The sequence below is a fragment of the Thalassophryne amazonica genome, chromosome 4 (genome assembly GCF_902500255.1).
Source record: "Thalassophryne amazonica chromosome 4, fThaAma1.1, whole genome shotgun sequence".
NCBI lineage: Eukaryota > Metazoa > Chordata > Actinopteri > Batrachoidiformes > Batrachoididae > Thalassophryne > Thalassophryne amazonica.
The window spans coordinates 26,152,230-26,163,620 of record NC_047106.1 but is presented as its reverse complement, the minus strand read 5'-3'; the positions used below and the strand labels follow the sequence as shown (position 1 = coordinate 26,163,620).

General features: G+C 47.0%; 1 protein-coding gene across 1 annotated transcript in view; it reads left to right on the top strand.

Moving 5' to 3' along the window:
- cbl (Cbl proto-oncogene, E3 ubiquitin protein ligase) overlaps positions 1–11,391 on the top strand; it is a 105,480-nt gene that overhangs the window by 86,523 nt on the left and 7,566 nt on the right. The window contains 6 exon segments of the mRNA XM_034168727.1: positions 350–381; positions 383–409; positions 411–750; positions 1,020–1,108; positions 1,804–2,007; positions 2,141–2,247. Coding sequence (XP_034024618.1) covers positions 350–381; positions 383–409; positions 411–750; positions 1,020–1,108; positions 1,804–2,007; positions 2,141–2,247 — 799 coding nt within the window.

The window sequence follows — 11,391 nt, the reverse complement described above, 5'->3', positions numbered from 1 at the left end:
CTTTAACAAAGGCTGCCACTATAAATTATTTTGGATTTGATGAAGTAAGTGACTAATTTACAGAAAATAGATTCAGAAAATTTCATTCATATTTTTATTTATTTTTCATAAACTTACAATGCCTGAAACTGGCACATGGGAATAAGATGCAGTCTCTCTTGTCTTCTTGCTGTGAGGAACCCCTGTTCCACTGTGCACATGTTCCTCCTTAAATGTGAATTCAACACTCGATTCTTCCTTAGTTTCAGCAGGTTTTGATGATGTCACGTCTGTGTGATTGTGTGAGGTCCACTGCCTCCATGTGACATGAAATCTTGAATGTTTATGCTTTGTCACTTGCTTCCAACAGGCAGCTTCCCACCACAAAGACAAACCTCTCCCCCCCCCCAGCACAGAGGGATCTCCCTCCTCTCCTCCCCTGACCGCCCCCACGCAGCTGGCTCAGGTCCTGACGGGCGGCTTCAAAGGCGTCCCTTACCCAGCACTCCAGGGGAGCCAACTCGAGACAAACTTCCTCCAACACCCTCGAACCGCCTCGTGGCTGACTGGAACTCCCGACCTGTTCCCAAGGCTCCCACCTCCTCCTCCTGTTCCTCCTCCTCGCCATCTTCCACACAAGTGTCCGGTGTGGGAGGTGACCTCCGAGCAGGTGTCAGGGAGCTCTCGAACCGCCACTCGCTTCCCTTGGCGCTGCCTTCTGCTCTGGATTCACAGAGGAACAACAGCACCCTCAGTCTGGACCACCAGCTGGTGACGCCATCTTTGCTTGTTTCACTCACATTGACCAGTTTAGTTTCCAACCACAGTATTGCAGTTATTAGTAATATTCTAAATAATAAGTAAACAACTGAAAACACAATTGAGACTTTAAAAAACCCACTTTGCAGTTTACATGTTATTGGTTTTGAATCACATCTGATTTAGTCACACTTTCAAAGAAGTTAAGTTTGGGTTCATGGTCTTCATAGGTTTTGGTGTATTAAAATTTTTTTATATAAAGTCTTCGGTTTCGCTTTCAGAGTTTTTCCACAGCAGCCAGTCAAGAGTATGACAGCCCCAAAGTCAAGCCTTCAGCATCAGCCAATGCCATCTACTCACTAACAACCAGGTACAACAGTGTACAGGCTAAGGCGGTCTGACATTTGACCCTAATGACAATGGTGTTCACCCAAATTTTGACCTTTGGAGTCCACCTAACAGTGCAACACATTTGGTTGAAAACAGTCTGGTTCAAAACTAATTCCTTGACCTTTGTCAAAATGAACTCTTAGAAGGTAGTTTTGGGGTCAGTCTTCAATGACATACCAAGTTTGGTAGAAATAAGGAAAAGAACCTGAGAGGAGTCAGCAATCAAATGGACTGACAGACATGACTTTAACCCCGGTGACTGACCTTTGGCAAATTTGACCTCATCTGGGCAATTCCAGAACCTGCCTCCATGTGTGTCTTATGTTCAGTGCAAATTATAGTGGAAAGACTTAAGTTTTGACCTTTTACCCCAATTTCCTTGACCCCAGTGATTGACTTTCTGTAAATTTGAGGTTACCTGAACAATTCCAGAACTCACTTATATATGTGTGCCAAGTTTGATGGACATTAGAGCAGCAGGAATTTTTTTTTTTTTTTGATAATTTTGATCTTTGATCCCAGTCACCTTTAGTTCTGGGTTCTATGGTCAGCCTACGGCACCTTTGGCATAAATTAATCCAAGCACCTTGGCGCAACAAACGTAGACTAACGAGCAAATGTTTCTCAAGTTACAGTATGATGTTTATGCATTATTCTTGGGTTGTTTGTTCCCAGACAAACATCTCCAGCGCTGAGGCCAGTGACGGGAGATGAGGTCCGAGACAGTGATGAAGATTCCGAGTACATGATCCCTTGTTCTCGCCCTGTCCTGCCCCTTTTCTCAGCCCCACCTAATGGAGAGAATCCTGCAGTTCCTAGGACCCCTCAGCTTCCAGCAGCCCTCCAGACACAGAGCCAAGCTTGTGGTCTCAGTTCAAGGTATAAAGAACTCTGTCTAGCTCCAGCAACAACACTTCAAATTACAGTTACTGCAGTTTTCGTGCTGTTGTTATTGTCGGGCTGTATCTGTTGCTTTGATTATTTATTTATTCATTTATTTTATTTTTTTTAGATTACCACTGTCTGAACTAGAGGACGGACCTCAGATGTATGAAGCAATGTACAACATCCAAGCTCAGGCACTCACAGCCTCTCTGCCTCACCAAGCCAGAGACTCAGGTTTTTCACTCATCACCTTCCTTCTTCATAGGATCGTGTGAATGAGGGCAGATTAGAAAAGCAGTACAAGTCACTTTTCATGGATATTTAGACATTCTTTAAACCAAAAGTATTCTCATTCGTATGTGTGCTCACTATTTTAATGTCACCTTCTTTGGAACAATACTGACTCTCTACAATCAATCTGAATAAGTTCCAAAACAACTTTTCAGGAATTATTTCATATCTGTGCAACCGTATGTTTTGCCCGTGATGTTCAGGTTGTCAAGACGCATTGATCAATATTAGTGCTGGGCAATTAAATGATCTCGAACCAAGATCACAATCAAATTTATTTTGATTTTGTTGACAGGCTTTGCACAAGTTTACTCTACATGGATAATCTAACAGCTTTTGTGTGGCTACTTTGAGTATTTTAAAATCTGTAAACATTTCAGGAAGGCTCTGCTTCACCACTGTAGCCTTTTCAGGCAACCAGTCAGACGGAACAAAACACGTCACCCTTTCGTCACTGCAGAGAATTTTCAGTCAGTCAGTCAAATGGCACAAAACACATCACCTTCACATGAGGACAGCATTGTTTTTGCGTCCTCTGTCTACAGATAGCTGATTTGTAACACAAAATCCATCACAATAGAGACAAAAAACAAATCAGTGATACTTGACATTGTGTTCCTGCTGAGGGTGAGTGCTTTTATCACCGTTCGCAATCTAAGATGGTGGTTAGCTCTTTATTGTTGTCAGTAAAATAATTTGTGATTGTAGTCACAGCGGGCAGCACGGTGGATTAGTGGTTATCATTGTTGCCTCACAGCGAGAAGGTCATGGGTTCAATTCCCACCTGTGGCCTTTCTGTATGGAGTTTGCATGTTCAAATACGGGGGTGTTTGCGTGGGTTCTCTCTGGCTGCTCCGGCTTCCTCCCACATCCAAAGACATGCGGGTTAGGTGGATTGGAATCTTTAAATTGTCTGTAGGTGTGTGTGTGTGTGTCTATATGTGGCTCTGCGGCAGACTGGCGTCCTGCCCAGGGTGTACCCCGCCTCGGACTCTGACTGCTGGGATAGGCTTCAGCCCCCCTGTGACCCTTAATTGGACTAAGCAGTTGAAGATGAGTGAGTGTAGTCACAGCTTAGTTACAATGCAGGGTAATTTGTATTGCCTTGTTAAAAAAAGTAAATATTTTTGAGCAGTTAAATGTTTATGTTATATGCTGGGGGTTCCCATGATGCACTGAGTGTTCTTTCTCTTTTTGCTCTGTATGCACCACTCTGCATTTAATCATTAGTGATTGATCTCTGCTCCCCTCCACAGCATGTCTTTCTCCTGGTTCTCTCCCTCAGCCCCAACCAGTCCCAGCAGAAGACTGCCCCCCCTGAGCCTGGTTTGCTGGAGGTTTCTTCCTGTTAAAAGGGAGTTTTTCCTTCCCACTGTTGCCAAGTGCTTGCTCACAGGGGTCGTTTTGACCGTTGGGGTTTTTCCGTAATTATTGTATGGCCTTGCCTTACAATAAAAGCACCTTGGGCAACTGTTTGTTGTGATTTGGCGCTATATAAATAAAATTGATTTGATTTGATTTATATATTTCAGTCATTTTACTCTTTAAACTGACAGCATTATCATATATACATCATGACAAATAATAAAATCAATGAATATCGGGCGGGGGAGGGGCGGTAGACAACCATGATATATTCTATTTTTGCAATATCGCCCAGCCCTAAAGTGTACTGTGAGTACCATTGTTACGTTCTCACTGGGCATGCTCAGTAGTGCATAAGTCTCACGTGACTAAGCGTGAACTCTCATCTCTGCTGTCGGCATGTGGAGCACTAAGTACCTATTCGTCCAAAACAGGAACAAGGCGCAGCTCTTGCAGCTTATTCCACAGAGCCCTGTTCTACTACGATCACCCAAAAAAGTCCTAAAACTGGATGAAACAGCTCAGTCCGGCTTGCCTCCCAACAGGCTGGTTTGTAAAGTGCAGACCTGGCAACCCGCCCGAAAACTAAAGTAAAATACTGCGCCCTCAGCCAGACGTTCTGCCTTTTACCGTTTTTAAATGCTTGAGTTTGTGTTTTCTTTCCATGAGGACTGGAGCAATACACTTTAATGTTTTGGAGGAATTAATAGAATGTGGCATTTGTACAACGTTCTGCAATCTGCCTGCCAAGGCTTCCGAATGGGGAAACGCCGCTGTTTTTTTTCGGCTTTTCTCCCAAACACAGCTATCATTTGTGCGAAACATGTTTGAATCAAGACATTAAATTTTGTTTCACACAAGCTGTTTTTACTGTTGTAATACTGAATGATTTTCACAAATAAAGCTGTGACAAAAATGTACACACAGTCCGTACAGGATAACAGCTGACGGCGCAAATGTGATCTACTGAATATTGTCTTATTGTTCTGATTGTCAAATCTGGGACATGTTTAAGGGACTTTGTCCTCCTTTCTTTGGGCAAGTTACAGGCATTTGTCGCAGTGTTATCCATAGATTCAGTCATTGACTTGTAATTATACGGATCCTGCATGCCGGCATTAAAAGGCTGGTCGACATGAGCGACTTTCGGAGTACTCAGTGTACATGAGCCAAACAATGTAATGACAGTCTAATGAATTTAGGTTTGGCAACAATTTGGAAATTTTCTGTTTGTGGCTTTTCCTGCCTCACTGTTGTTCGCTAAAAAGTTGGTGCGCTCGACATACATTTTTATCCATCCATCCATTTTCTTCCACTTTATCCGGAGTCGGGTCGCGGGGGCAGCAGCTCAAGCAAAGCCGCCCAGACCTCCCGATCCACACACACCTCCCCCAGCTCCTCCGGGGGAACCCAAGGGTTCCCAAGCCAGCTGAGAGATGTAGTCCCTCCAGTGTTCTGGGTCTTCCCCGGGGCCTCCTCCCAATGGGACGTACCCGGAATACCTCTCAAGCGAGGCATCCATGGGGCAGCGGCTCGACTCCGAGCTCCTCCCGAGTGACCGAGCTCCTCACCCTACCTCTAAGGGAGTGCCCAGCCACCCTGCGGAGGAAACTCATCTCGGCCGCTTGTACTCGCGATCTCGTTCTTTCGGTCATGAGCCAAATCTCATGACCATAGGTGAGGATTGGAACGTAGATCAATCGGTAAATCGAGAGATTTGCCCCCCTACTCAGCTCTCTCTTCACCACGACGGTCCGATACAGTGACCGCATCACTGCAGATGCTGCACCGATCTGTCTATCGATCTCACGCTCCATCCGTCCCTCACTCGTGAACAAGACCCCGAGATACTTAAACTCCTCCACTTGAGGCAAGGACACTCCACTGACCTGAAGAGGGCAAAGCACCTTTTTCCGGTCGAGAACCATGGCCTCAGATTTGGAGGTGCTGATCTTCATCCAGGACGATTCACACTCGGCTGCAAACCACCCCAGTGCACGCTGAAGGTCCTGATTTGACGAAGCCAACAGAACCACATCGTCCGCAAACAGCAGAGACGAGATTCTGTGGTTCCCAAACCAGACCCCCTCTACACCCTGGCTGCACCTAGAAATTCTGTCCATAAAAATAATGAACAGAACCGGTGACAAAGGGCAGCCCTGGCAGAGGCCAACGTGCACTGGAAACAGGTTTGACTTACTACTGGCAATGCAAACCAAGCTCCTGCTGCGGTCGTACAGGGACCGGATAGCCCTTAGCAAAGGACCCGGTACTCCCGGAGCACCCCCCACAGGGTGCCCCGAGGGACACGGTCGAACGCCTTCTCCAGATCCACAAAACACATGTGGACTGGTTGGGCAAACTCCCATGAACCCTCGAGCACCCGATGGAGGGTGTAGAGCTGGTCCAGTGTGCCGCGACCAGGACGAAAACCACACTGCTCCTCCTGAATCCGAGGTTCGACCATCGGTCGAATTCTCCTCTCCAGTACTCTGGAATAGACCTTACCGGGGAGGCTGAGGAGTGTGAGCCCCCTAAAGTTGGAACACATCCTCCGGTCCCCCTTCTGAAACAGAGGGACCACCACCCCGGTCTGCCAATCCAGAGGCACTGTCCCCGATCGGCACGCGATGTTGCAGGGGCGTGTCAACCAAGACAGTCCCACAACATCCAGAGACTTAAGGTACTCAGGACGGACTTCATCCACCCCAGGAGCCTTGCCGCTGAGGAGCTTTCTAATTACCTCTGTGACTTCGGCCTCGGTAATGGATGAGTCCACTTGAGTCCCCAGTCTCTGCTTCCTCTTCAGAAGACGTGACGATGGGATTGAGGAGATCCTCGAAGTATTCCTTCCACCGCCCGACAACATCCCCAGTCAGGGTCAACAGCTCCCCACCCGTACCGTAAACAGTGCTGGTGGAGAGCTGCTTCCGCCTCCTGAGGCGTCGGACGGTTTGCCAGAATCTCTTCGAGGCCGACCGATAGTCCTCCTCCATGGCGTCCCCGAACTCCTCCCAGACCCGAGTTTTTGCCTCTACAACCGCACGGGCTGCGGCACGCTTGGCCAGCCGGTACCTATCAGCTGCCTCCGGGGTCCCACCTACCAACAAAGATAAGTAGGACTCCTTCTTCAGCTTGACGGCATCCCTTATTTCCGGCGTCCACCACCGGGTTCGGGGATTGCCGCCGCGACAGGCACCAGAGACCTTGTGACCACAGCTACGAGCGGCCGCATCGACAATGGAGGTGGAGAACATGGTCCACTCGGACTCCATGTCTCCAACCTCCCCCGGGATCTGGGAGAAGCTCTCCCGGAGGTCGGAGTTGAAGACCTCGCTGACAGAGGGTTCCGCCATTCGTTCCCAGCAGACCCTCACGATACGTTTGGGCCTGCCAGGTCTGACTGGCTTCCTCACCTCCCAGCGGATCCAACTCACCGCCAGGTGGTGATCGGTCGACAGCTCTGCCCCTCTCTTCACTCGAGTGTCCGAGACACGTGGCCGAAGGCCAGATGATACGACTGCAAAGTCGATCATCGACCTCCGGCTCAGGGTGTCCTGGTGCAATGTGCACTTATGGACACCCTTGTGCTCGAACATGGTGTTCGTGATGGACAAACTGTGACTAGCACAGAAGTCCAACAACTGAAACACCAGGTTCAGATCGGGGAGTCCATGCTTCCCGATCACCCCCCTCCAGGTCTCACTGTCGCCGCCCACATGGGCGTTGAAATCCCCCAGGAGAACAATGGAGTCCCCAGTCAGAGCGCTATCTAGTACTCCAGGAAGGTCGGGTACTCTGCACTGCCACTCGGCCCGTAGGCCGAGACAACGGTGAGAGACCTGTCCCCAACCCGAAGGCGTAGGGACGCAGGGACAATAAAAATGTATGGCCTACGCCTTTGCTATACATTTTTATTGTCATTTTAAAACAGCACTGGCACAAGATATCTTGCATCCCCAAACTCCCAAATTTGTGGCCATGTGACTCAGTTGACAAGCAGTTTGAAGGTTGCTCAGGTCTTTTTGGCTATTTAACTTAGAATAAGTACAGTTGTGCTCAGATGTTTACATACACTTATTGTGACATGAATGTCTGTCAGTGTAATTTTTGCACTTTTAATGATGTCCTTGAACTGTTCTTTTGCCAGGGTGGAATGATTGTACAGCATACATCATTCATGACTTTAGAAAGCATGAATTGGGTGCACAAGTTTGAATTTTTTAGATCGTCTCTAATCCACACAGGGTTAAAATTATACATACAGGCTCAGATACATAATACGTTCACTTAAATCTCTTAGTTTGTGGTGCTGAAGGTTCTACAGTGTCTTTTAATGTGACAAGGCAAAAGCCTATTAATTCCTCGTAAGTGATCAGGATTGGTCAGGACTCTCTTGGAAAAGAGATTTTTTAATCTCAATTAGCTTTTCCTGGTTAAATAAAGGTTTGAATGAATGAGGATTGACAACAACTGGTAGTTTCTCTTTTCCACCATAAAAAGGATGTTTTTGACAGCACTCACTGGACTGACCAATACTCAGAACAATGGGAAAGTCCAAGGAACTCAGTGAAGACCTAAGAAGAATTGTAGTTTTACAGAAGTTGAGAAGGTCTCTTGGAGCCATTTCTAAAAACTGCAGATGTTATGATTATCAGTTCACACAATTGTATGTAAGTACGAGTTAGTCAAATGTGTCACCACTTTGCCAAAAACCTGGTAGAAGGCCAAAAACCTGGTAGAAGACCAAAACCGTCACCTACAGATGAGAGGAAATTGGTTAAGATGTTCATGAACAACACAGTAACCACAAAGGCTCAGGCCTGCCATGAACTGGAAATTGCTGGAACACTGACGTCACAGTCCACAGTGAAGCAAGTTTTACATTGCCATGGACTGAGAGACCAGCCAAGAAAGAAGCCCCTGCTCCAAAATCGACACCTTCAAGCTAAACTGAAACTTGCAGCAGCCCACATGGACAAGGCAAACGCCTTTTGGAGAAAGGTTTTATGGTCATACAAGACAAAGACTAAACTGTTTGGCCACAAATTATTATTATTATTATTTTGCAGCTTGGGACTCCGGCGAGGGCGGTCACATCTCCTCTATCTCCTCTATCTATGCTCAAACCTTCAAACCTTCTATCTGTGCTCAGTCCCTACTTCACAGGACTGTGAATTCTTGAAACTATGTTTGAATTAACCATGAAATTGATCAGCTGGTTTATGAACCCTATTGACACCATTTTTTCAACAAGGAAATCGGGGGGGACCCTGCGTGCCCAGATGGAACCTACCCTGCAGGCTGTGTTCTCGGCGTCTGGGCGAAGTGACGTATTGCGTGCTTCGTACCACTTTCTGTGGAGGACATTGAAGACTTATTTATATTTGGTTTTATTGTGGGAGGGCTGGTGCTGATTGGTTTATGTGCTGCCCTGACCTACCGGAGAATTGGCAAGACTGCTGCTACCAGAACCACGACCCCTCACCTGTCCGTCATGATTAAGGACTTGGGCAAGGCAACACAGTTTCTTACTGCGTTAACCCTTGAACTCAGACTTAAGTTGGAAAACATCTCGGAGCAAATGGAGACCAGGAATGCTCATGAATTGCATTTGGTCGGTCAGAGGAGCTGTAAATGTGTTTCTCTGCTTAACCCTAAACATCGCAGACTTATCAGCCTCCAAAGGTCAAAACACCCTGCTGTTTTCCTCCAGAAGAATCTCTACGGCCTTGGTGAACCATTTGGCTGCACCTCTGTCTTTCTGCCCTCCCTGCAGTCTGATGTTGTCAAGGCAACTCCAGACATTATGCACACACTGACAGATCATCTCATCTGCTACATGATGCCCCCACCCCACCCACACACACACACACCTCTGCCCTGCCACTCCTCCCCCCCCTCTGGAGGCAGCACGGCTCTGAGCTGCAGTGGCCTTCAACTCCCCCAAGCTTGGCAGCAGGGCACGAGCTGCGACCACCTATGCCCTCATTGCCTCAATTCGGGCGATGGACTATTTCAAAGTTTAGCAATCAAATGTATATGTGTGGTTGTTTTAATTCTGATGTGTGCTATTATTACGTTCAACTAAACTAGGTTAGCGTAGCTACTAGCTCTTAGCCGATTTAGCATGGCGGCTTCTCCTGTCTCTCCCGCACTTTCTGCTCTGGGTGTGAAATGTTTAGTTATTCCTCTGCCTCTTTAGCAGTAACGGTACTTGTAATAAGTGTAGCTTATTCGTAGCTTTGGAGGCCAGGCTGGGCGAATTGGAGACTCGGCTCCGCACCGTGGAAAATTCTACAGCTACCCAGGCCCCTGTAGTCGGTGCGGACCAAGGTAGCTTAGCCGCCGTTAGTTCCCCCCTGGCAGATCCCGAGCAGCCGGGAACGCAGGGCTGATGGGTGACTGTGAGGAGGAAGCGTAGCCTAAACAGAAGCCCTGTGTACACCGCCAACCTGGTTCACATCTCTAACCGTTTTTCCCCACTCGACGACACACCCGCCGAGGATCAAACTTGGTTATTGGCGACTCTGTTTTGAGAAATGTGAAGTTAGCGACACCAGCAACCATAGTCAATTGTCTTCCGGGGGCCAGAGCAGGCGACATTGAAGGAAATTTGAAACTGCTGGCTAAGGCTAAGCGTAAATTTGGTAAGATTGTAATTCACGTCGGCAGTAATGACACCGGTTACGCCAATCGGAGGTCACTAAAATAACATTAAATCGGTGTGTAACTTTGCAAAAACAATGTCGGACTCTGTAGTTTTCTCTGGGCCCTCCCCCATCGGACCGGGAGTGACATGTTTAGCCACATGTTCTCCTTGAATTGCTGGCTGTCTGAGTGGTATCCAAAAAATGAGGTGGGCTTCATAGATAATTGGCAAAGCTTCTGGGGAAAACCTGGTCTTGTTAGAGAGACGGCATCCATCCCACTTTGGAGGGAGCAGCTCTCATTCTAGAAATCTGGCCAATTTTCTTAAATCCTCCAAACCGTGACTATCCAGGGTTGGGACCAGGAAGCAGAGTTGTAGTCTTACACACCTCTCTGCAGCTTCTCTCCCCCTGCCATCCCCTCATTACCCCATCCCCGTAGAGACGGTGCCTGCTCCCAGACCACAATAACCAGCAAAAATCTATTTAAGCATAAAAATTCAAAAAGAAAAATAATATAGCACCTTCAACTGCACCACAGACTAAAACAGTTAAATGTGGTCTATTAAACATTAGGTCTCTCTCTTCTAAGTCCCTGTTGGTAAATGATATAATAATTGATCAACATATTGATTTATTCTGCCTAACAGAAACCTGGTTACAGCAGGATGAATATGTTAGTTTAAATGAGTCAACACCCCCGAGTCACACTAACTGTCAGAATGCTCGTAGCACGGGCCGGGGCGGAGGATTAGCAGCAATCTTCCATTCCAGCTTATTAATTAATCAAAAACCCAGACAGAGCTTTAATTCATTTGAAAGCTTGTCTCTTAGTCTGTCCATCCAAATTGGAAGTCCCAAAACCAGTTTTATTTGTTATTATCTATCGTCCACCTGGTCGTTACTGTGAGTTTCTCTGTGAATTTTCAGACCTTTTGTCTGACTTAGTGCTTAGCTCAGATAAGATAATTATAGTGGGCGATTTTAACATCCACACAGATGCTGAGAATGACAGCCTCAACACTGCATTTAATCTATATTAGACTCTATTGGCTTTGCTCAAAAAGTAAAT